This window comes from Xyrauchen texanus, chromosome 46, assembly GCF_025860055.1.
Source record: "Xyrauchen texanus isolate HMW12.3.18 chromosome 46, RBS_HiC_50CHRs, whole genome shotgun sequence".
NCBI lineage: Eukaryota > Metazoa > Chordata > Actinopteri > Cypriniformes > Catostomidae > Xyrauchen > Xyrauchen texanus.
This window is the reverse complement of record NC_068321.1, coordinates 14,503,289-14,531,006: the sequence shown is the minus strand read 5'-3', so window position 1 is coordinate 14,531,006 and position 27,718 is coordinate 14,503,289. Positions and strand designations below refer to the sequence as shown.

Here is a 27,718-nt window from a genome sequence, read left to right as displayed (position 1 = left end):
TTACTTCCATTGTAAGTACTTTGTTATAACTTAGATTTGTGCTTTTTTTAAAGAAAAGGAGGATGTCAAAATAATTTTTTGTGGTAATCAACATTAAGCCTCAAATTGTTATGCAGATAATATAATTAGCGATTACAAAAATTCTATTAAATAATAAAAGTCCAAAAGAGAGAGATGTTTTCACAAGTGGTCTCAGAATTTTGGTGCCCACTTTTGTTGAATATATATATATATATATATATATATATATATATATATATATATATATATATATATATACACCTACCTGCATTTACATTCTATTGAATTATCTCCTCTGTTTGTGTCTGCAGGGATGATGATGACATCAATGATGTGGCATCAATGGCTGGCGTGAACCTGAATGAGGAGAATGCCCGGATCCTGGCCACGGGTTCGGAAACAGTGGGCACCCAGATCCGTTCCTGTAAAGATGAGGCCTTCCTTCCTGCCAGTCTTCTCCAGAAACGTCTCCTGGAGACTGGTACGAAATAACTCGCCTCCACAATACTCTCAGTCTGGCAATGTTGTCAGGATCAGTTTCTCCTGGCAAGTTAACAATCGTAAAGAGGTTTAGGCTGTCCCGCAACTGTGTGGGCATTTAATATTCAGTGTAATTACAGTATCAGTGTTGACTGACGATGTTTCAGGGCAGATCTTCAAATGGGTGTGGGATTATGAATGGATTTAAACAAAAAGCTGATGAAAGCTGGTCCGATGAGACAGGGAAGATGTGTCACTCTTTTTTTAAGCTCTATGATTTGCCTGCTTGATTTCAGTGCTGGATAATGAAAGAGTAGAATTTTATTTTACAAAAAAGGCACATGCATAATACTGTCTCACTTTAGACTAGGCTCGAAGTAGATTAAATCCCAGACCAAGGCTAGAGTTTCCACTTTAAAAAAAAAAGGAGAGATCCAATATATCCGTTTTCTACTCAAATGGTACTTAGATGGAACTGGCCTCTGCTTCTCTCAGACCCGGCCTGCATTTCCACAGACTTAAGACCCGAACAATGATGTAACTGTCTTCATTACTACTGTAACCTGCCTGTAATTAACATGCTGCATCTCAGTCTTTGTTTACAAGCCTTACAAGTTTTGAGAATGTATTTTAACATCCAGATTCATTTGATTTAGCGCATGTATGACTGCACAAGCTACTTTTGATGTAACAATGAGAAGTTTTTTAAATATATGTGAATTCATAGCAATCAATTCACTTGCATAATTATAGTAAATAGAATATTTTTATTTTAAGTGGTAGGGGGAAATAAAATGCCTGGAGCCACTCTGGCAAAACTTCATTCTTAGGAATGGAATTTATGTTTTTATGTGCAACCATGGTCATTTCAAGTGTAGACAGCTTCATTGATTTTAATGGGAGCAATCTAGTTTTGATTTGCATCAATCTAGCCAGTTATTGTTGTTCTGAAGGCATTACTTGGTGCAAACATTATCCCCCAAGTTCCAGGTTTGGGACTAGCAGATTTAAGGGTCTGCACGGATCCAATTTCTCCACCCAAGAACCTCCTTTTCTACAGTGGAAATGTGCTGAATTGTTCCATATCCTGTACTGTCTCCAGCGCCGGCACCCAGTTGGTGGAAATTGCGCTATATAGAGTGATTGGTGCCATTCCAATCTCCTCTCCTTCATCTATGCCTAAGACCTTTAATGTGCTTTCGCTGGTCAACCCTGGCTGTGGTTGTTATGCTGTCGCCGGGGGGGAGCAGTGTGTTAAAAAGTTGGCCTAATGAATGCCCTGTTTTCTGAGCTGGAGGCCACCTCGGGCTGAGTATGAATACTTTATGCGGCATCTTCTGATTCCTCACTGTCAGTTTGCTGTGTGTTGAAATTAGAGGCTGCCTCAGGCTCCATTCTTGACAAGGTCACTCGCATACTCTTTGGATGTTCCTTGCTAAACAACCAATGCACATTTCAAGTACTAAACAGATTGGGATCTATATACCTGTAAATGCTACATGTAAACAAATTGGAATTTTATTTTTTATTTTTCATTTTTCTCTCCCAAATTTGGAATTCCCAATGCGCTTAAGGTCCTCGTGGTGGCGTAGTGACTCGCCTCAATTCGGGTGGCAGAGGACGAATCTCAGTTGCCTCCACGTCTGAGACCGTCAATCCACGCATCTTATCATGTGGCTTGTTGAATGCATTACTGCGGAGACATAGCACTTGTGGAGGCTTCATGCTATTCTCTGCAGCATCCATGCACAACTCGCCACGTGCCCCACCGAGAGCGAGAACCACATTATAGTGACTGTAAGGACGTGTACAGTACCCACCCTAGCAACCGGGTCAATTGGTTGCTGAGGAATGCCTGACTGCAGTCACTCGGCATGCCCTGGAGCGTCTTTTCTTGCTGAACTACACAGACCCCCGGAATTTGACATTTTCTAAAGAAAATGGTAGTGGTGTTGGCCCGTACACAATTTGCCACCACTATGATAAAGTGTTGTGGGTGGATTCCAGGGTGTTGCTATGTGATTGCTAAGGTGGTTGCTTACAGGCCCAGGTCAAAAGAGCCCACCCCATGTCTTTGATATTCTGGTCTATAGATATGACTTGGAATCCTGTTTTAATTTAATAATAGAAAGTAATAAAGTAGTAGAGCACCTTTCTTCAACAAGTAGCAATTTGAGGTACCTATCATGAGTTACATGTCAAAATGTAATACATACAGGTGAAACTCGAAAAATTTGAATATCGTGCAAAAGTTCATTAATTTCAGTAATTCAACTTAAAAGGTGAAACTAATGTATTATGTAGACTCATTACAAGCAAAGTAAGATATTTCAAGCCTTTATTTGATATAATTTCGATGATTATGGCCTACAGCTTATGAAAACCCCAAATTCAGAATCTCAGAAAATTAGAATATTACATGAAATCAATAAAAAAAAAAAGGATTTTAAAATACAGAAATGTCGGCCCTCTGAAAAGTATAATCATGCATATGTACTCAGTACTTGGTTTGGGCCCCTTTTGCATTAATTACTGCCTCAATGTGGCGTGGCATGGATGCTATCAGCCTGTGGCACTGCTGAGGTGTTATGGAAGACCAAGATGCTTCAATAGCGGCCTTCAGCTCTTCTGCATTGTTTGGTCTCATGTCTCTCATCTTTCTCTTTGCAATGCCCCATAGATTCTCTATGGGGTTCAGTTCATGCGAGTTTGCTGGCCAATCAAGCACAGTAATACCATGGTCATTGAACCAGATTTTGGTACTTTTGGCAGTGTGGGCAGGTGCCAAGTCCTGCTGGAAAATGAAGTCAGCATCTCCATAAAGCTTGTCTGCTGAAGGAAGCATGAAGTGCTCTAAAATGTCCCGGTAGACGGCTGCGTTGACTCTGGACTTAATAAAGCACAGTGGACCAACACCAGCCGATGACATGGCTCCCCAAACCAACACAGACTGTGGAAACTTCACACTGGACTTCAAGCATCTTGGATTGTGTGCCTCTCCATTCTTCCTCCAGACTCTGGGACCTTGGTTTCCAAATGAGATGCAAAATTTGATCTCATCAGAAAAGAGGACTTTGGACCACTGAGCAACAGACCAGTTCTTTTTTTCTTTAGCCCAGGTAAGACGTTTGACATTTGAAGCCCATGTCCAGGACCCGTCTGTGTGTGGTGGCTCTTGATGCAGTAACTCCAGCCTCAGTCCACTCCTTGTGAAGCTCCCCACACATTTGAATGGCCTTTTCCTGACAATCCTCTCCAGGCTACGGTCATCCCTGCTGCTTGTGCACCTTTTTCTTCCACACTTTTCCCTTCCACTTAACTTTCTATTAATGTGCTTTGATACAGCACTTTGAGAACATCCAACTTCTTTTGCAATTACCTTTTGAGGCTTTCCCTCCTTGTGGAGGGTGTCAGTGATGGTTTTCTGCACAACTGTCAGGTCAGCAGTATTCCCCATGATTGTGAATTCAACTGAACCAGACTGAGAGACCATTTAAAGGCTCAGGAACCCTTTGCAGGTGTTTAGCTGATTAGAGTGTGACACTTTGAGCCTACAATACTGAACCTTTTCACAATATTCTAATTTTCTGAGATTCTGAATTTGGGGTTTTCATAAGCTGTAAGCCATAATTATCAAAATTATATCAAATAAAGGCTTGAAATATCTTACTTTGCTTGTAATGAGTCTATATAATATATTAGTTTCACCTTTTAAGTTGAATTACTGAAATTAATGAACTTTTGCACGATATTCTAATTTTTCGAGTTTCACCTGTACAGTTAGTGGATTGTTCAGATCCCTAATCTAAGTATGCACATTAGTAATTCTGATGCTTGCCTTAACAAGCACCATTAACAAGCAAAAAATGAATGTGTTATATAGTAAGAACAAAAGGCATGCTGGGAATAACGGTGGGTGGAAGTCTGCTCACTTTTGTCCCACACTAATCTGATGAAAAAGGTGCATGTCCACAGGAAACCAGGGATCATAATCAAAACCAGACACCTCAAATGCTTTACATGGCATCTCCGTCCACCATACACTCCTGTCTTTAACACAATGTTGAGTGTTGTCATCAATACAGATAGGCTAACCTTCACATAAATCATTTTAAAGATCTGCTAAACAGCAGAAGATATAGTTGAGGCAGGTATTTGGATCCGTCTCATCCAAAATGCGGCCTCCATTATTGTATTTAAGCAAACTCTCTCTCCCCCCGTGCTCTTGATTTAGCACACAGTGCATACCAATGAGTGCCCACGGATATGTGCTATTACATGGAGCCTGGCTGTGGTTGTTATGCTGTCGCCGGGGGGGAGCAGTGTGTTAAAAATGTAAATCTTCCTCCGGGGGAGTTATGCGCGTGAGTGTGTGTGTGTGTGTGTGTTTGTGTGTGAGTGACTATTTCAGCTTGATGGCTAGAGGAGGAAAAGGGGAGGTGGTGTATTGCACCACCTGCTGGATGTATGGGTGATGAGAGAGAGTGACAGGAAGTGAGTGTGTGGGTGTGACAGATGCAAAGTGTTTACTAGTTAAATTTAGGTCATATCATGAGGCAGGTTTGAAAACATGAAAAAAAAAACACAAAAGTAATTTTACTTGTCTTCATTTAGTCTAGTGCTTAAAGGGTTAGTTCATCCAAAAATGAAAATGATCATCATTTATTCACCCTCACGTTGTTCCAAACCAGTATTACTTTTTTCTGCAGAAGTAAAGGAGTTGTTTAGCAGGATGTTAGCCTCAGACACTGTTCATTTTCATTGCATCTTTTTCCATGCATTGAAAGTAATAGTGATTAAGACATAACATTCTAACATCTCCTTTTGTGTTCCATGGAAGTAAATAAGATATAATTGTTTGAAACAATTTCGGGGTGAAAAAATAATTACATGATTTGTATTTTTTATCCCTTTAAGGCTCAAAGAACTGCTGTTCAGATTTTCTCTTTTCCAAAGAAACTTTAATGCAAAACTTTGTCTTATTTCAGCCAGAAAGTTCGGCATGACGGAGGTGCCAATGGAGACGGTCACTCTCATTTCTCACGCCACTCAGTCCAGGCTGCGCTCCATGCTGGAGAAAGTGTCAGCCGTTGCACAACACCGCACAGACTCCTGCAAAGTAAGAACCGTTGCATGAACTACTTGCTCCAGTGTGCTGAACTTCAAAGAGAAATAAAAAAAAACCTGACTTTTTCTCATTATATATCCTTCACGCTAAAAATGTTACTGCAGAGAAAGGTTATTCTTGACCCTAACCTTAGTTTTTGATCATGGAAGATATACAAGACTAGTCAAGAGTAGATTTTGTTATATGTCACATAATTTATTATACCTCTTGCTTTTCTTGCATCAAAACAGGTGATGAAAATGTTAACTAGCTGGGTTTCCAGCCTCATATTTTCATGCAAATTTTGGGATAACGCATTAGAAAATGCTATTTGACAACAAACATTTTTGTTGACTTTTTTTTTATTGTTGTTGTCGATAACGTCGATTAATCCTTTCAGCCCTATATGTGAGTTTGCCTCAAGTCACGTGACTTAATATTTGCTGATCGCTAGCAAACATGATGTTTGTCAGCTTTCTGTCTGTGCCCTCTAAATGGCCATTCATTTATTACATTTAGCAAAAGAGTCACAGTGGTTAGTACAAGTTCCCCAGCATATTTGCCAATATCTCCGGAAGTGTTGATTTTGTTCTCTGGAAAACATGGGATAGAAACGCTGCTTTATTCACAAATTGTTAAAGTTGTTACTTGGATTGAAACCTCTAATATTTGCAAGTCATGAGAAGAGGAAGGATCGCAAAACGAACCTACAACCCCAATTCCAGAAAAGTTGTGACGGTATGAAAAATGCTAATAAAAACAAAGGAGTGATTTGTAAATTATTTTCACCCTTTGCTATATTAAAAGCACTACATCTACATATTATATGATGTTTTACCTTTTTATGTACAGTAATTTCAAATCAGATGATTGCAACATGCTCCAAAAAACAGTCGAGTGTTTACCACTGTGAAACATCTCCATTTCTTGTAATAACATTTATTAAGCATTTGGGCAATGAGGACACACGTTTGTTAAGTTGAGAATGGAATTTTCCCCCATTCATACATTATGCAGATCTTCAGCTGCACAAATGTATCGAGTCTTTGTTGCCATCTAATGCACTTCATAATATGCCACAAATTCTCAAATGGAGATGGTCAGAACTGAAGGCATGCACTTGTAATCTGGGCAATATGTGGTTTGAAGTTGTCCTGCTGGAAAATGCAGGGACGTCCCTGGAAAAGACAGTGCTGGATGGCAGTATATGTTGCTCCAAAATTTGTACACATATGTCTGCATAAATTGTGCCCTCACAGATGTGCATTTTACCCATGCCTGACACACTGACACACCACTGGCCCATACAGAAACTGGCTTTTGGACCTGATGCTGTCAACAGCTTGGATGTTCCTTTTCCTCTTTGGCCTGGAGAACACGACGGATGGGTTTTTCAAAAACTATTTGAAATGTGGACTCATCAGAACAAAAAACACAGTTCTACTGTTCTAGTTTCCATCTAAGATGAGACCAAGCCAGGAGAAGTCAGCAGCACTTCTGGACAGTGTTGATGTACGGCTTCTGCTTTGCATAGTAAAGTTTTAAGTTGCATCTGTGGATGCAGAGGCGAGTGCTGTTGACTAACAAATGTTTACTAAAGTAATCTCAAGCCCATGCTCATGATATTCATTCCAGATGAATGATGTTTTTAAGAGAGTGATGTTTGAGGGATCAGAGATCACGCGTATTCAGAAGTGGTTTTCGTCTTGCCCTTTACACACTGAGGTTTTACCAGATTCCTTGAATCTTTTAACTATATTGTGTACTGTAGAGGATGAAATGCACAAAATCCTTCCAATTTGTCTTTGGGGAATATTGTTCTCAATGTGCTGGATTATTTGCTGAAGCGTCTGTTGGTAAATTGACAAGTCTTGAATGATCCTTGCTCTTGAAGGACTAGACTGTTTTTGGAGCCTCCTTATATTCTTTTTTTTTATTTTTATATATATTCTATGACATGATTGCCTCACCTTTTTAACACCTCCTATTTCACATTGCCTTGTTATTTTAACTCGTTAAATTGTTATTTGTCTTTAATTGCCCCTGTCCCAACTTTTTTGCTGTGTGTTGCAATCATCTGATTTGAAATGACTACATTTTTTTTTTTAAATCATAAGGTAAAATATCATATAATGTGTAGTTGCAGTGCTTTCAATATTGCTGAGGGTGAATATAATTTACAAATCACTTGTGTTTTATGAACTTTTTGTGTCTGTTTGTAGGCAAGTTCACAGTAGTTTCATTCACTTATTCAAATTCTGGTCAAATGCACCTCTGGTGCCATTCTAAATGCATATAAGTGAACCAAACTATTGAGCATCGTCTTCAAGTGGCTTTGAATAAAATGCACGAGTCATATGAACTGCTTTAATGGTTCTTTTATGTCATTTTTGGAGCTTGACAGTAACTAATATGACTAACACACTGATACCGATGCGTCTAAAATATTCAATATCGGAGCGAATACAGATCCTTGTGTTGGATCTGTGCATCCCTATTGCACGGCCTTTAGGAAACGTAATGGCCATAAAATGTACATTTAAAATGATTGTAATATTAATTCAAAATGTTGCCTAATTTTATGTCACCAGCAAAATCATCATGACTAAATCATGAAAATGCATTATAAATTGCACCGTCCTACATGCTAGTTTAACAAGACTTTTACCACCGCTGTATTGACAGCATCGTCATCCAAGACCAAAAGTATTTATCGTATAATTGTATTTGGAGCACAATAAAGGGCACATGAAATGATGGCAATGAACAATTCAACAGGATCAAGGAATGTTGCAGTCTGGATTTGAACTTATACCGTGACATGTGCATGTCTCAATGTGTCCTGGAAAGCTCTGGCATTTTTTTAGGCTAAACATCTTGACGTTTTATTAACCTTTTTATTTTTAGAGATGGAAGGTAATGCAGGTTGTAAAAAAAAAAAGAAATATGAAATTCAGACTTTCATCTTGTACTCTGAAGAGAGAATACAGTGTCACGTTGCAATTTGTCCCAATCTGATTCAGATTTTTTATTTTTTTTCAAAACCATTAACTGGCACGGCAATAAGAAGTCAGTCCCGTTGTCATCAGCAAACAACAAGTCAAACTTGAATGGAGACAGGAAAAGTTGGCCCTGAGAGTGAGGCACAGCCTCAATGCAAAAGAAAGAGAGCGAGAAGAAAAGAGACGAGCAGTGCCGTTCCCGCTGCTAATAGGCTATAGCCTCAGAAGTGCATGAAAATGTGTGGGTTCCTATACGTTTGTGCGCCGCTTGGCTTTGCTCCTCCGCTGTGCCTCACGCAGCTCTTTTACCTGCAATGCTAGAACATCCTTTGCTGGAGGTTGCCTCGGAGAAACACTGTGAAACATACAATTGTCCCATTAGCTCTGGGTGACCTACTAACTTCACTTCCATTTATGTACGAGAGGGAATTAGTGAAACTTTAGGCAAGTGGGGGAAAAAGTTTGTTCGTTCTTATAACTGCATTAAGGTTATGAGTGTGTTGATGAAGAGTTTGATGTTTTGTTTTTCTGTTTTTCCTGTAGGATGAGGAGCTGTACAAGCAGGGGTCGGATGTACGAGCCCAGCTGAAGTTTTTTGAGCAGTTGGAGAAGATCGAAAAGCAAAGGAAGGATGACGAAGAACGGGAGATTTTAATGAAAGCAGCTAAAGTAAGTTTGAGTGACACAGGAGCAAACATAGTTACTATACTTTTTGTTATTAAAAATGTAATTTGATTAGTGTACACATTATATTTAATTTTTGTAGCAAGAATACTGGTGCTCACTTTATTTATAACAACGTTACATTACTTGGGTTGGCCTACACACAGTAGGGGGCAAAAGTCTGAGTCTGTTAGCAGAAATGGCTCTATTTTGCACTCTTTTATTTTTTATTTTTCCTTAAGTTATCATTGTAAATGCCACAAATTTGCATACATCAGTGAACAAGAAAGTTATCACATCAAATTAATAAGAAATATTTCATATTCTGCACTATTTCTTGGTCACTAATCAAACTGTGGGACGTTGACCACGTGAGCTCCTTTGTACAAAAGGTAAAATTTCTCTTCTTCTATTGAAGCACACCAAGATGCTCAACTCTAGAGTACATAACAGTTTGAGTGCATGCCTTCATCTAGCTCCTGAGACCCAAATATGATTGCTGTGGGAATTTTCATTATTTCAATCTTCACTCACTAGTCCCTAAGAAACATGCAAAAAATAACCAAACTTTTAAACCAAATAGTTTTCCTTAAACTTGATGTCGACATATGTGGACAGCGGGACTAAGTTGTGAAATTTTAAATAATACTAAGCTAAGATGTCATAAACGTATGCGCCAAAGAAACTAGCGCGCAGCTATCTTGAAAATGTTGTCTTGGAACTTCCGTTCTAGTGGTTCTATGTAGATATATATGGTGCTGATGTCAAAGTGTAATTAGCTAGCAAAGTTGATTTACAGGTTAGAGAGTTGTCATAAGCTATCATGCATATTTTAAAGTGTTCAGGAGATGTCATAACAACTGTAAGCAGAGCGGGAGATTTTAAAACAAGAGTACATCATTAATAAATACACAAGATCCTACCTTCATGCAGTGGAGGTACTGATGTGCCTCTGTGCTCATGAAACTCCAAGAGATAACTTAAAGTCATTAAAAATATCTGATCACCTTCTCATGTCATTCACCCATCACATTATAGTTAAGGTAAGCAGATTGTTTGAGCGTTAAACCGGGACTGGGGGAGGGGTGCAAATATATTAATACACACACATGTGAAAGTGTTTGTTTTATTTTATATTCCGTTTACAACCATTTAATCACATTTAAGCCTCTAAAAAATTTAGTTTGACAAATTCATTACAAAAAAATTACAATTGTAATTTTCTTTAATTTTGAACTTGCATATATAATAATACGAGCTGTCACTTTTAGAAATTTCTGACCCACTTTATATTATATTAGGCCAGCTAATATAACGTGTGACTGAAATATTATGTAACTACACATTTTAACACAAATTATTAACAAGTTGAAACCTAAAAATTAAAGAGTATGTAATAGTGAGCCCGGCTGTATGTGGTCATTATGTTTAACAGCATGGCTTTTCGCGATAAATCGCTCAACTTTTAAAAATGGCATATCGAATTAAATTAGAGACTCAAACAAGTTTCATTGTTAAAACTGAATTCGTTTTCTTACAAGATGTAGTTTTGTTGGCACGTCTCCCAAACTCTGCTCTGTGGTCAACGCCATGTTTTTTTGTCACAGGACTCCGTATGGTGAAAATGTAACCCTTTACTGACAGCAGAGTCTTCTGAACTGAGAGTTTGTTTTAATAAAATGAAATTATGTGTTGCATATAGCGAAGCCAAAATACAATGCCCACGCATGTGGACGCGGGGTCGCACAAGGTTATAGCATAATGGGGACCTAACAAATACTGAGAAATTCTGAAATTCATGTGAATGGAAAAACAAAAACCTTTCTCTGAAATGAATACTTCCCACTAATGAACTTTCCACCACTGTAAGCTTGATCTGTGAAATTTATTAGAGCATGAGACTCACCTTAAGTACACTCACACCTGCTCACACAAACATATGTGCCAAAAGCAAACATATACACTGGTGGCCAAATGTTTGGAATAATGTTCAGATTTTGCTGTTTCAGAAGGAAATTGGTACTTTTATTCACCAATGTGGCATTCAACTGATCACAATGTATACTGTAGTCAGGACATTACTGATGTATTTGAAAAAAGTCATATTTGATCAAATCTAGACAGGCCTCATTTCCAGCAGCCATCACTCCAACACCTTATCCTTGAGTAATCATAATAAATTACTAGAAAATCACTTGCCAATATATCAAACACTGCTGAAAGATATTTGGTTCGTTAAATGAAGTTTAACATTGTCTTTGTGTTTGTTTTTGAGTTGCCACAGCATGTAATAGGCTGGCATGTCTTAAGGTCAATATTAGGTAAAAATGCCAAAAATAATAAATGCTTTCTCTGGAAACTCATCAGTCAATCATTGTTTTGAGGAATGAAAGCTTAACAATGCTTGAAATTGCCCAAAAACATAAGGTGTACACTACAGTCTTCAAAGACAAATGACAACTGACTCTAACAAGGACAGAAAGAGATGTGGAAGGCCAGATGTACAACTAAACAAGAGGATAAGTTCATCATGGACACCTCACATGTCCTCAGCTGACAGCTTCATTGAATTCTTCCCGCTCAACAGCAGTTTCATGTACAACAGTAAAGAGGAGACTTGGGTGCAGCCTTATGGGAAGAATTACAAAAAAAAAAAGCCACTTTTTTTTTAAACAGAAAAACAAAAAGGATAGAGTGGGCAAAGAAACAGACAATGGAAAACAGATAATTGGAAATGAGTGTTATCTTAACTCCATTGAGTTTTTGTGGGATCAGCTAGACTGTAAGGTGTGTGAGAAGTGCCTGATAAAACAGCCACATCTATGGCAAGTATCTGTCCCGTTGTAGTATCTGGACAAACTGACAGCTAGAATGCCAAGAATCTGCAAAGCTGTCATTGCTGCATGAGGAGGATTTATTGATGAGAGCTCTTTGACGTAGTTTAAACATTTTTTTTTTAAATTGTAATATAAAGTGTTTGCAATATTAATGCCCTGATTATACATTGTGATCAGTTGAAGTACCAATTTCTTTCCATATGAGCAAAATCTGTAAATTATTTCAAACATTGTATGTGCACAGACAACAAAATACAGTCATTCAAACACGGACAATAGTTTTATTGTAAAAGCTGTTCTCTTGTTTGAAATTATTTGTATGGTTGTTAGAAAGTAACTTAAAGTATAGTAATTAGTAATGTGATTAAACTTTCCATTAAATATTTAATCTGATAAAATTTTTATAGAAATAAATGGTAATCTATAGTGAAATTTGTTACTTGCCCAATACTTCAAGGGAGAGGCTGCTGGCGCCAGTCTGCCCATTAGCGCCATTGTAATGAAAGCTGGCATTTCCTACATGTTTTTTTGGCCACTGTTAAAAAGAAACTGGTTGTGCTTTTAAGCCTTGGAGAGAAAAGGCAGTGTGTCATTAAGACACAAGATTGCACTCTGTAGCTTCATACTGTTGCAAATTGCAATAATGGCAAAGCCAGAGGGATTTATCCAGTCTCAAGTTGATTTGATTGTACTATTGCCTGGATTGGAGTACATCAGTGAAAGGGGAATGAGTGTTCTGTTAGGGAGCGATAGAGGATATTTTAAATTTGCCTTGAAGTCTATTTCTTTATAAGGAAGTGTCACTATCATTCCCACTGAGTTTGTTGGGGGGAAAAATCATGTTATAAGTAAAAGAACCCAAAGGCATTATTTCCTTTACCTTTTTGGCTCCAATCAAGCAACATGGCTTTTAAAATGTAACACTTTTTCAGATATATCTGTTAGCCATATATACAGGCATGAGGATTTGACGTTAAAGGTATAGTTCATCACAAACAGAATTAAAAAAAGTTCTGTCATACTTTACACATCCTCAAAATAGCCCTAGAAACTGAAATGGTGTTTAAAAACAAACAAACCAAGGGTAAAGTAAAAATTGTTGTCCTTTGTTACTTGTATTGATCCTGGAAAATGTCTTTAAAATAGATGATTTTGTCATTCATAAATTTTGCTAGCATTTATTTTAACCACAGTCAATCAAATTCCTTGCCTGTAGGTCTGTTTAGGACTTGCTGATTACTCAGACATAATTTTCTAACCAATTTTGTTGGTGACGATGACAGTTGAAACTGTATATAAAGATTACAAAGCAGCAACAAATGGCTAGTAGCAACTTCCCAGCATTCATTGCTTTCCCTTGAAGTTTCGCTCCTTAAGATACGGTGGGGGTGCAATGATTCCCCATAGGAAAAGGACATGGCAACATGAAAGCAGAGGTAATTAGTTGACTTAAACGACAAATGATGATGATGCTGATGATGCCCCATTTCGAAGCCTCAATGTTGTTAGACTCCCAGTGCAGCGCCAGCCCTATTCTAATTAATGCAGTCGACTAACTGAGATGTCAGCCAGGAGATAATTGTTCTTACGTCGCTGTTGCCGGTCTCATATAAATACTGTTTGGGAATAGAGTTGACCTATTTACAAGTACATTGCCATGTACCAGCACTTTGTCATCAAAGTAGAATTATTAGTCTGTCAGCCCTAGTAACTTTTTTCAAGTTTCAGGTTGAGGTTGTTTTCTTAAACTTTTGTGTGTCTATTTGTAACAAATCAAAACTGGTGTATGTGCACTCTAATTTCTTCAATTTATAGGGTCATATCATGAAGAAATCTTTTGAAAGAAAAGTTTAAATGTAATAAATTAAAACAAACTTTCACTTCACTAACTCAAAACTCCCTTCCCAGTCCAAAAAGTCAATTTATTGCAACTAAGCTGCAAAAACGGTTTCAGTTTTGCAGCGCATCGAATGGAACAGAATGCTCAAAACACGTTTCTAAAAGTTGAAGTTCTTTTTAACTTTACACAGCATATAAAAATACATCTTTGCTGTTTTCTCTTCTCTAAAATATTGAATAAGCAGGGTTGTTCTTGTGTAGAGTAAAAAACTCTCAAACCATAGGGATGTCTTATTTCTCAATAAATCATTCTTTTGAGTCCATTCTTTTCAATGAATAAGTCAATTCATTCAACCTGTTCACAAAGCGGATATCAAATCAGTCTCAATAAAAATGTCTTTTAAAAATCTGAATTTCCAAAATCACAAACACCTGGAAAGGTCAAGGCAATGTCATGGAAAAGTAATGGAGATTAATTGTTCAAAAGGGTGGGAACCATGAAGTTTACATGGAAAGAAAGAAAAACGAAGCGCAAAACAGACGCAAAAACACGCTCTCTGTGAACCGCCTTTTACTCCGATGACAAGCGAAGAAGACGTTTACATGAACATCTTAAAGGTACAGCAGAGAAATCAGGCCATTCTAAGGGTTAGAGAGAAGGTGAAAAATGGTAATGGGGTAGTAAATGAACTGTTTTGGTACAAAAAACCCTTGATTAACATTTATATACAGAAAACGTATAACATGACCACTTTAAATGATGGATACTGGTCTATTGTAGTTCTAATGATTCTCTTTGCTTGCAGAGTCGCTCAAGGCAAGAAGATCCCGAACAGGCCCGGCTTAAACAGAAAGCTAAAGAGGTGAGCTTTATGGAAGACTATTTAATAGTACTAATAAAAGTGCTTGACATACATTTTTCATGATTATGCCCTTGCTATGAATGTGACATCATTTAGTCTGACATTGAGACAAATGGTCTCATACGTCTCCTAACAAGTTTATTATTGCATGGGGAAAGTCTTCATTTTGCACAGATGTCAGACGCCACACCCCCACTGCCATTCCATGTCTGATGGGCTAATCTTCGGCTTGACATGAGCATAATACTATGAAATGTCCATCAAGTTTAATGCCAGTGAAAGCAAAATAACTCACTTTGATACGCTTTGTTTTATAAATCTGTACATTTTCACAAAAGCTCCATCGTTTCATTTTAATCATTTTAAATCTCTATTCCATCATTGTATTTGATTAAATTTGAAGTGTATAATTTTTTTATGTTTAAGGAACATTCCTGGTTAAATACAGGTTAAGTGCAATCGACAGCATTTGTGGCATAATGTTGATTACTACACAAAATTATTTCTACTCATCTTTCCATTTCTTTAAAAAAAAAAAGCAAATACCAAGATCACAGTGAGGCACTTACAATGGGAGTGAATGGGGTCCATCTTTTGATTGAGTTTAAACAGAAATGTGAAGCTTAATTTTATAAAAGCATTTACATTAGTTCTTACATTTTCGGATTGTCCCCATTTACTTCCAATGTAACCCAGATTTTTGCTTTTTTTACAGGAAAGAAGGGGCAAGTCAAAGTATTTTTTTGCAGTAGTCAATTTTATTTTGCCACAAATGTTGTCAATTGAATTTAACTTGTATTAAACACAGAATATTCCTTTAAAATGCCAATCTCAGTTATAAAATGCAGAGACAAGATGTGAGTCATTTCTAAATTGTGTTTTCTAAGCCATGAAATATCCTGGAAATTAATCAAATCTAAAGGTCATGGACATTTCTATATTAATTATACATAATTTAAATTTTTCTATATTATATTTTTCAAAAATATACATGTTATAGTGATTTGTGAGTGAATCTTTTGTGAAGGATTAGTTTGGCAAACCCAGAATAAGACACTTCACCTTTAATGTACGACCCATTTAGACTTTGAGTTTTTATTTATTTATTTGATGGTAAGTTCCATCAGATGCCAAGTAGAAACATACATTATTTGATACTGAGCCGCAGCGATGGGCACATTTTCAGCTAGAAACACACATCTATGTTGTCGTTTCCTCTCCCCTTCTTTATATACAACAGTTTACACACCATAAGTCACAATGTCACCATATGTCTCTATTTGTATTGACAACCACTGTTGGGTCTGAAGAGGGTCAAAGAGGGTCTATTCTGAACCGTACCGATCATGTTAGCATGTTTTATTCAAATCAAGAAGTGCATAGCACAGTCTCTCTCTGTTGCCTTGGTTATATTGTTTATTTCAGCGCTCTGTTGTTTTTCTTACCTGGAGGCATATCGTTATGGAGAACGAGAGAAGCACTTCTTGAAGTCTCTTTTGGTCTTGCTGCGTGTCTTTTTTTCAGATCACAGTACAGCTAACTAGACTAGCAATAAGAAACAGCAGAGTTTCATATATTTATTTGCATGCTTTGCCTCAAAGCAAAATGGCAGCTCCTCATCTTTGTTGAAGGCCAGTCTCGGAGCCTAGACAGACGCCTCCTTCCCTTATCTGAACCCGTGTCTTTTCTTTCTTTCCTCTCTCCCCTTTCATTTTTCAATACACCCCCTAGCAAGGAGGATCGGGGGGTTTGCTACCAGCATTTTGCTTGCCTTCAGCTCTTTCATGCTGGAGGAGCCTCAAAGTGTCGCTGTGAGACCAGTTTTTTTTTTTTTTTGTCCTTTTGCCATTTTAGACAGAAACTGTGAAGATTTGGTGAAAGAGAGGAGGAATGGGATCATGCCGCAGGCCAGACTCAAGTGTGTCATGAGCATATTCGCTAACCTCTGGACCACAGCTTCGGAAAGGACTGTTTTGTTATACACTTTAAGGCAACATAAAATTATTTAACAAATTCAGTTCTCTTTCCACTTTTTCCTATTGAATCTGGAAGTTGGAGCGGGGCATATCGCCCCTTTTTTTAATATCCAGTGGCTTTAAGTTTATGACACAGCCGAAGGCACTTTCATAATGAATAAATTCTTGCCACTTTCTTTGTAAACCAATTGGTGAGTGGGAAAGAAATGTACAAATGTGGGTGCAGCTGAAACCGACACACAAACAAACCATGATTTTCTCTTCCTAGTTAGAAGAATGTAGTATTTATAATTATAACTATGAGGGGGGATATTCTCATTCCAGAGGGAATTTTATTGGATATAACTTTTTATACAATCAATATTTGTTTTCTCAGAAAAGAGACATTTTTTAAGGGCTTATCTGCTTAAAGTTAATTTTGTATGAAAACTTATATGAGCGCACTAGCATATAGGACTAAAAGCCATAAAGCTCTTTTTTTGGTTTAATTGCTTTACAAAACAAAGTTAAAATGTAGATAAATAATAACTTAAAGAGGGCCTGGGTAGCTCAGCATGTGTTGACGCTGACTAGCACCCCTGGAGTCGCAAGTTTGAATCCAAGGGTGCACTGAGTGACTCCAGCCAGTTCTCCTAAGCAGCCAAATTGGCCCGGTTGCTAAGGAGGGTAGGGTCACATGGGGTAACCTCTTTGTGGTCACTATAATGTGGTTCTCGCTCTTGGTGGGGCACGTGGTGAGTTGTGCGTGGATGAACGCACTCAAAGCCAAGTGATGAGATGCACGGATTGACGATCTCAGTCGCGGAGGCAACTGGGATTTGTCCTCTGTCACCCGGATTTAGACGAGTCACTACACCACCATGAGGACTTGGAGCGCATTGGGAATTCCAAATTGGGGTGAAAAGGGGGAGGTAAAAAAATTAAAGTAAAGAAAAAAATTTGTTTCTAAAGAATCGATTTTAGCATTGTAAACTGTTTAATATCTAAATGCTCTCTAAGATGCTTAAATGAAGACTTCACATCATTTACCCTAACTGTATAGATTATATCTGATTCATCATGTTAAAACCAATCAACAACATTAAAGGAATATTCCGGGTTCAACACAAGTTAAGCTCAATCAACAGCATTTGTTGCATAATATTGATTACCACAAAATGTTTATTCGACTTGCCCCTGCTTTTCTTTAAAAAATGCAGAATTCTGGGTTAAAGTGAGGCACTTACAATAGAAGTGAAAAAAGGCCAATACGGTAATGTTAAAAGACTCACTATTTCTAATGTTTAGCCACAAGACGTAAACAATATGCATGTTAACATTATTTCAGTGTAATAAAATTGCATAGTAATCTTTTTTCTTTGTAAAATTAAAGCCAATTTTGAAACTTCATTGCCATGTCGATGTGATGTCAACAAACAACTAAATTACTGTAAAGTGCTTTTATAAAAGTTATAGGTTTAACATTTCTGCCTTTTTAAACCCTCCAAAAAGTGTCCCCATTCACTTCCATTATAAGTGCCTCACTGTAACCTTGATTTTTGTTTTGTTTTGTCAATATTATGCCAGAAATGCTGACAGCTTAACTTGTGTTGAACCAGAATATTCCTTAAACAAATTTTCTGTGCTCCATTGATAAACTGTTCATACTGTATTCAAGTGCAAGTTGAAAACACTTTTTGGATATTTCCTCTGAACACTTGTTTTCTTGGCTTGTGACATAGGCTCATTATCAAGCATGCTTCACATTGTTAATAAGTTCTTGAAGGTGATAGATCCTCAAAACTGCCACTCACTCGCAGATAAAGTTCTGCATTTGATTTTCAGCTTATCAAAGACTCTCAGAATGGTGTTAGAAATAGGATCAGAATTCATGTTCTTATTTTCTCATGTCCTTGACTTCAACCAGCACCCTTAATTGAACCGCTATACTCTGCATCAACCTGTGCGGTTATTAAGGTGCTTCTCTGGGGCGAGTCATTCCGGTGGGCTGGACTGCAGATAAGGATCAATAGAGATGGAGAGCAGTGCTGGCAGGCTCACTGGCTTTGCCTCTGTCTCTTGCCTGACCTTTGTAAAAGATTACAGACTACAAGCATTTCTCTGCCACCTCCTGTCTCTCTTTCTCACCAACAGACAGGTAGGCAGTTAAGAGGAAATGGCATTTCGACAAAATTAGTACTTTCAAAAGACAGGTGTTTAGGCATACACATCTACATGAAAATATAGGGTTGTCACATTTTCAAAATTTCAGTAGTCGATAACAAGTTCACCATATTTTTATACCAATTTCCATAGCACATTAAACCTACATTTTACATTTGTTACTGAATTTGTTTTTAGTTTTCGCAATAAGCTCACACCAATTTTGTTTCTGCAACTGACTTGACCATACATTTTCATACTTTGCCTGTGTGGCCGATGACCTATATAATGCCAATTGGCCATATGTTAAGTGGTTAATAGACCTGATTAATCGATATTGGTCTATCACTTGAATGAACTGATTCCCAGACACTAGTACTTATTGCATCTGTAATAAAAGCAAAATGGCTCATAATGTGACATAGGTCTAGATAAGATTACCTCCTATATATTATTTATAGCGGTGTGAAGTTGTCACATTTCTGTACATTTTGCATTTGATGAAGTCAGTGAGAATTTCTTATCAGTATTCACAGTACCCAACTATACAAATGTATTCGCAAGTGAGCAGCAGGTTTTGTGATTGAGGTCAGTCATTAAACAATGATTATGTGGAGCTACAGAACTTGGGATTACAGATGGCGTAACTGTGTTTCCCTTTCACTCCTCATCAAATAAACAAATATGAATGCAAGTCAGCACTCTAGCTGCCGGCAGCAAGAGATCACCGCTGACACCAAACAGTGCCTGTGCTTCCCAAACCTTCCATTTAACACTTATAGAGTCACTGCATTGTGTCCGTGCAGGGCCTCCTTACCTCACTTATTTCAAATAGACATGCCCTCAGGGGGTGTTCACCGTAGCTGTCAGGGTCAGGTGAAAGTTCAGTGCACCAGATCACTGACGTGCAGCAGTCACACTGGGCGTTTTTGCTTGTCAGCCTGGTCTCTCCAGGGCATTCATGCGTGTGCATGCAATGTGCACGACTTCCATTCTGATTAGCATAACCCTGACTTAATTAGCATGTAAACGTTGCCTTGAATTAGCAGTTTGTCAATTTCTTCCTTCTTCATTATGTTATTTAGTTTGTATTTGTGAAAGGAGGGGCAGGGGACAATTATTTGGACTAATTGTTTTTAGCAGCATGAGTGTCAAAAAATTAGTCAATTGAAAAGAATCTACATACCCATCAGTATCAGATATTAATGTTTTTCGAAGCATTTAAGGTTCAATATTTGGCCCCTGGCATTTATATTTAGAGGCATTTTTTTACATTTCATGAGGATTTTTGTTTATCATATAAAAACAGTTCGTCATCGATTTTATGTTCTTTAATTGAAATAGACTCTAAATCAAAACAAAAGTTGCTGTAAATAATGCACAAGATACGTGTCTACCATCAGAGCAGATTTGGATTTAATCGTGTTTCAAAGTTCTTGGAAGTGTTTTCTACACATTCAATGTTTTCAGAGCTACTGGTCACTAAACCCTAAGCTGATTATATCTTATATCAAATGTTAGATAACAGATCAAATAACAGGAATTCGCTCTGGGGCATTTTTGTCACCATATTTGATTTATCTGGGGCATTTTGTTCACTTTCAATGACATTTTCTGTCTGCATTGGTTAATATTGGTTAATATTTTTTAATATTTTTTTTATTCTGACAGATTTACATCACTACAGAAACAGGAAAACACACATAACAACAACAATAAAAATAAATGCAGAGGAAATTGTAAAACAAGTCATTCTAATGAACTCCATTTAACTTTATGTCCATACTTTTCCTGCGCATCACAGCTCTAGCACTCACTAAAATGCTTTATAATGGGGCCGTAAATGAAACACAAGCCGTTCTTGCTGTTAGTGTTTTTTGCAAGTACATGGCCACAGTAGTGTGAGTGTCAGGGTAAGGAGAGGTGAGGACTCCCTCTGCATTCTATGCCCGGCAGTGCTTACTCCGAGCTGAAGAACAGAGGACGTGCGGCCCCCTCCTCATCTTCCCCTCCCGGCATGGCTGGCTCTGTCACTGCCTGCTAGGGTGAGATGACTTTACCTGCGGGCTGAGCTTTTGGAAAATCGCCTGCACGCTCTCATTCTCTCTCTCACTCACTTTCATCCTCATTCCCTCATGGAAAGAAATTGAATTAAGCATCTAGATGTTTGGAGCTTCATTTGCTCTATAGAGCTCTTCGGGGCAGTTAGGAATGAATGTAAAATACACGGCATACAAATATTTGAAAATGATAATTCGAGTAAGGCTGTGTGATACACAGTAATACTTATCTGGGAGCATGTTATTCAGAGACATCCACAATATATACAGGTCTTTTTCACATTTGCATTGTGTTGAAATGAATTCTTAAAGCATTTGTGCTGTTAATATTGATTGAATGTTTTTGCTCATTCAGATGCAGCAACAGGAACTTGCCCAGATGAGGCAACGGGAAGCTAACCTCACAGCCCTTGCCGCCATTGGACCCCGCAAGAAACGCAAACTTGACTCCCCCGGGGCCTCATCAGGAGCAGAGGTAAGATGGGACTTCCATGTGCATGGATGGATGTGGCAAACATTATTATTGAAGGGGAGGCATGTCAGTTTCATAAAGTTTTTTTAGTCACGTTTAGTTCTTGTAGAGAAAATGTTACATTTTCATTGACCAATAGCTTGATTTTATTACTTTTTTCCCCAATTTGGCATGCCCAATTCAAACTGCTTTCTAGATCCTCGTGGTGGCATGGTTACTCACCTCAATCCGGGTGGCAGAGGACAAGTCTCAGTTGCATCCGCTTTTGAGACCGTCAATGTGCGCATTTTATCACGTGGCTCGCTGTGCATGACACCGAGGAGACTCGCAGCATGTGGAGACTCATGCTATTCTCTGCGGTTCATGCACAACTTACCACGTGCCCCATTGAGAGCGAGAACCACTTATTGCGAACACGAGGTTACCCGATGTGACTCTACCCTCCCTAGCAACCGGGACAATTTTGTTGCTTCGGAGACCTGGCTGGAGTCACTTAGCACACCCTGGATTCAAACTCGCGACTCCAGGGGTGGTAGTCGGCGTCAGTACTCGCTGAGCTTCCCAGTCCCCGATATGAAAAATTTGGTCTGATACGTTAACGATTTTAATTTTGCCACTTACCTTATTTGATCATCAGATCACTGTTTTGCAAAGGACTTATTTTTTTTAAATGTACAAAGAGATATAAAAGCTTTTTCTCTTTTCTAACAATAAATAATTTCTTGTAAATAATTATTGCATGTACTCAAAATTGTTACAGAAATAGTTCACCCAAAACGTATGTTTGATATTATTGACGTAGTCGAAATATATGATTTTTGCGATGTGCAGGGGTTGATCAATAGCCGCATTTTCACTATCAGGCCAAATGAGGGCGTGCCAGGACCAGTTGTGTTCCCACTGTCACTTCCGGGGTTTCGTCGTGCCTCCTCTGGTCTTTCTCAGAGCCAGTGGCCTTTGCCCCGCCGATTACCCTTGGGCCAAACAAGACCAACCAGGGATTGAGGCGGGTTCAATGTCAAAGGTGGAGTTTCGCCAAACTTCCCAGGTTTTATTTCCCAGGAAAATAAATAAATGCTGGCACAGTACAAAATAATTAAAATGCGTAGTGGTGCCCAAAGACATGACTTTCCATGGTTCGGTGAACTGTAATAGACAGTGTGCTGGGACATCGTACTCCTGTTAGTGGAGAGACCACTTGGGACACCATGGCAGTTACAGTGGGTTAGTTGTCAGTGCTAACTTATCTTGCTGTTTACATTCAATATAAACTCGATATTCTAGATAGCATGATACCTTAGCTTGAGCTTCCCTCTTGCTTGTGAAATTTGTGGGGTGTGTGACATTTGCACTGCAGCGACATATTAACGGCAGGTTTTTGGGCAACGCTGTCAACCATTGACCCAATGGTGGGAACGCAGAGCGATTTTGGGCTTGCCGCTCGATGTCCGAGGCTATTGGCCCCGGATGGCCAGTTGATACTGGCCCAATAGTGGAAAAGTGGCTAATGTTTTGATTTGAAAGTGAATAATGGCTTAAATTTGATCTGTTCATCAAACAAAGATGGCCTCATAAGACTTGGAAAAAATATTGCCTGAGTCACATCAACTACATTTACTGTGGTTCTGTGGTGTTTTCCTTTTTTTTTTTTTTTTTTTTATGGAGCTTGACTTGCCAGGTCACTATTCATTTTCATTATGCAGGACATATAATGGTATTAGAGTAATTAATGTCAGAATGTTCATTTTTGGGTATATAAGAATAAAAAAAAATAAAAAAAATTAACAAGTTCATCATTAGTCGGCAATGCTGGCAGTAGATTTTAGAACCAACACAAAGACCGACTCGTATCAATGGAAATCTAAAATGGCAAAATATTGTGATGAATAGAACTGTGAAAAAATAAATGAATAGAACTGTATGAAGGTTAATTTGTGTTAAAGCCCATTAAAAAAAAATACTTTGTTTCATTAGCACAAACTTTGGAGAAGCGTAATCAAATGTCTTAAAGGGATAGAAAATACAATTCTGAAAATCATTCATTAACCCTATGTACTTATGTAACACGTTTATGCCAATGGAAATCGCTTCATTGCACACAAGGAGCTCTAAAATACGATTGCACAATTGCAGCCACTGGGATTGTACGACGAGTTTGGCTGAAACTGCAAAAACTGAAACCAGGATCAGGAGAGAGAGATGCGCCTTTTCCATCGAATTTTAGTTTGAAGCACGAGAGTGATCTGCTCTGACTTTGCGAGAGAAAATGTAAGTTTAAAGCTGTTTAATGATAGTGCTATATTAATCTACTGTATATAATGCTGAATATTATGTATAATAATGCTATGGGGGAATATAATTCTAATGTCAAAAGTTATGTCTTATTTGATTTTGTCAGTAAATTATTATTAACTGGATATTCATTCACATCCATTTAATATGTATTTTTCAAAATAATGTGATCAGAGAAAAATATTAAATGTTGGTATTCAGTGACCGTGTGTAAGCAGCATATGTATCATAATTCCCTATTTTCAGCAAAACAGAATTCTTGGCTAATATTTCCATTTGGTGTCACCATTGCCCTGTTCTGGGGTGATTTTTAGTCACTTTTGAGAACAATTCTTTTAGATAAATTTTAACGGAAAATCTTTTAAATCTTCAATGTAATAATAATTTTTTAAAAAAAGCCTTCTTAACTTAAAAAGTAAATCGTAGCTTTTCTTGATTCAGACTTAAAGAATCATGAACTGAATCACAAGTTCAGTATCATGAACTTAACCAAATAGTGAGATTGAATCGTTACACCCCTATTAGCTTCAGTAATTGTTCACATTCATTGCATTTTTTTCATAAAATGAAGACAACTGGCAACTGAGTCTGTTAGGTTTGGAACACATGAGGGTGAACTCACTTTTAAAGCCTATGCTACTTGCAAATGTATAGCTTTACAAACAAAAACATCCCAACCAATCACATCCTCACTAGTTCTTTGCTTCAGCGAAGCTATATTGCATGTGCTAATTTAGTAAATCAAGCATGTGTCATTTCAGTTCTACGTAAATACTGAGACATCACACGCTGTTGCCCGTGGTGTATTGGCAATAAGAAATTTGTTAGACATTACCGACCATTGTGATCATTACTACTATCAACATTAGCAGTAGGAGCTGTATTCTAATGACCCACCACATAGCTTAGATCTTCACTTTACTTGCATTGCTGCAATCTGCTGCTGTAGAGGGCACTAAATCTTCCGTTATGGAGAGCATAAATAACCCAATAAAAGCATTATTTCTGCTCTATGAATGCACTACTGACCTCTTTCACTATAGATTACCTTCATCTGCCCACATAGCCCATTACCAAAACAGATCAGCAAACACAAGCAAACCTTCTTTGCTCTGCCAGCCCCTATTTGGCATCACAGGTAGGATAGTTTTGCATCTCACATGCCCCTAACTATAAGGCAAGGATATGTCTTCACTCTTCTTTTTCAATCCATCATTTCTGTCTTTCACATTCAACTCAACATTGCCTCTGGCAGTCCCCCCTCCCAACACGTGCGCACAAACTCGCTCACACTCCCCCTTGAAATAGAGCAAAGTGAATGTGACTTTTCTAAAGGGGTCGGTCCTTGCCCAGGGGGCCATGGCTGGGCTTGCTCTGAAGGGTCCAGTCAGCGATTTAATCTCCACAGCAATGTGCCTGAAGGACAGCATAGCCTGAAGCGGGAGGCAACCATGTCACAATGGCTCCACTCATTCTTTCCCCACCCCCGCATCCTGACAGCAAAATACCTAATTTTTGCACCCCATTTGCTTCAAAATAAAATCATCATGTGGTGTCATTATGCAGTTAGATGCAGACACGGAGAAAACTTTGTCGGGGACATTGCGGTAAAGTTCTCTACCAGCGTTTGTTTGCAGCGTTTGAGGAAAGGCCACTGTTTCAGCTTGCCCTTTGTCTGGCCTCAACGCCCTCAAGGCGGTTTGTTTTTAAATTCTAGTTTGTTTGTCTCTGGGTTGATAAAGCGTTTAGGCCAGAGGGCAGCCCTGCAGGGTGGCCCGGGGGTAGATTAGTCACAAGGGCAGGTGATGAGGTTTCTGAAGGGTGGGTTTTGAGGGCTCGCTGTAATAAAGGCCGGTGAGTTCCTGTGGGCCTGCATACCAGACTGAGCCTGAGGGCGGATCACACATGAGGGTTCAGAGTTGAGCTGTCCTAACATAGCCAACCCACATTAACATGTTCATCCCAGTCCAGAGGATAAGGGGGTTGAAGAGAACAGCGCTTCAAGAAGAGATGCTGAAACAAAGTGTATTTAGAGAAGGTGGCAATGTGGAACCATGTTGATAAAGAGAAAGAAATGATGTTATTCTATTATATCTGGTACAAATCTTGTCATGTATTATTCTTTAAAGATCCAAATAATTTCTGGTGTGGCCTATCCAAGAGCATTTGGTTGGTGTGCATGCATTCCTGAAGTGTAACATGTTGCCTTAGTGTGGAATCAGCCCAGATCAAGAAAAGTGAGTATTATGAAAAGGTAAAATCGAGAAGGAAAGAAAGAAAAAATGTATCTCTTATATGGAAAGGAGGATGGATATAAGGTTGCCCTTCCCTACAGCCGAATTAACAGGCATCACATGGAAAACAATCTCAGCCCGGCTATGAAAGAGAGGAGCGGGCCATTAAAAGCAGCCTGAAGGGATGGACTGGACCCAATATCACTAAAGCAAGCTCTCACTCACTGAAGTGAGGGCTCGCTCACAGGCAAAGAACCGTGCAGAGTTCTATAGCCACAATTAAAATCTCTCCCTTTGCCAGATCGGCCAGAGGGCAAAGACTGAGCAGGGGGAGGGAGGGAGGAGATTGGGCAGACATGGAATACCAAAGGCAGATTGAAATGTGTAGCCAGTAATGAGCAGTACTAAAGAATGCTTTTTGCAGCAGTGGTCTGGAGTTTAAACATTACCAGTCATTGAAATCAAGAGTATATGGCTGTGTTTTGTTTGTTTCCTCAAGGGAATAGTTCACCAAAGAATGAAAATTCTGTCATTTACTCAACGTTATATCGTTCAATACCTTCTTCTGTAAAATACGAAGAGGATTTTACATAATGGGAACTGTCCAAAAAAAGACAGAAAAGCACCATAAAAGTAGATCATATGGTTTGTTTAACGTTCCAAGTTTTCTAAAGACATTTGATAGCTTTGAATGAGGAAATGGTAAAAATGTGGGTAATTAACTGGAAATCCCCTCTGTCTTTTTCAAAGCTCATTCATGTTTTCATCCATTTCAAATATGGTGGGTCGCACCAAGTATACAATCCATATGTCAACCATCATCGGTTCTCATGTGTCTCGTCATAGATGTCAAACCGGCTGCTATTCATCTTGTTGTAGCATATGAATCAGTTAAGTAAATGTAAATTAGATTTGTGACTCAAGCATTCAAATGTTTTAAAGTAAATGTAATAATTGACCCTCTGCTCCATAGATACCAGGTCCTTCGTGAAAATTGTATAGTTGGCCACTAAACCATGTTCAGTCCCCTGTATGCCTTGACCTACACATCAGATTTTTATCTCTGTGGTCTGTAAATGTATATCACTAATATACAATTCAGAATCTCTTATGTGTTCTGTGGCTGATTTTGCCGGTTGATTGGCGCTCCAGTGTTTTTTTTAATGCACGGTGATGTGATGAGTCTTGTGTGTGTGCTATCTGTGGGTTATCTGCATGTGTTTTGACATGATAAGAAGGAGCATGAAGAGTCTGTTATCAGTTCATAGGGGTTGCGTGGAATAACGTAATGCCAAAAATTGCCTCTTTCTGACCCCAGGCTACCATTCAAGAAGAGGATGGTTTTTGTTAGTGGTTAGAGCTTTGTAATAGAGATGATGTGTTCTGATTTTTTTCCTAATTTTGTGTTGATCAAGTCCTCTTTGACAGACAGTTTTTGTCCTTTATAGTAATTAAGGTCAGACTGGGTTTATTTCTTTGACACAGGCAAATCCTAGTATCAGACAGAAAAGGATCTGAAATTGTACAGGGCTATTTAACATCCTGTTGTATTCAGGTCCATTTTGAGCAGATTTTAAATAAAGATATTTTAAAAGAATGTCAATTTTTCATTTTAATCAGAACCAAATTTTGTGATATTGTCATTGAAGGCTACATATGAACAAACAATTTAAAAAAAGCGGTTTAAAGGAAAAGTTTACCCAAAAATGAAATGCTTTTCATGCCACCCT

At 38.3% G+C, this 27,718-nt stretch overlaps 1 protein-coding gene across 1 annotated transcript in view; it reads left to right on the top strand.

Moving 5' to 3' along the window:
- The window catches only part of LOC127638521 (transcription initiation factor TFIID subunit 4-like), a 62,093-nt gene that overhangs the window by 11,524 nt on the left and 22,851 nt on the right, over positions 1 to 27,718 (top strand). The window contains 5 exon segments of the mRNA XM_052120078.1: positions 333 to 502; positions 5,490 to 5,620; positions 9,154 to 9,279; positions 14,756 to 14,812; positions 21,346 to 21,465. Of these exon segments, the coding sequence (XP_051976038.1) occupies positions 333 to 502; positions 5,490 to 5,620; positions 9,154 to 9,279; positions 14,756 to 14,812; positions 21,346 to 21,465 (604 nt within the window).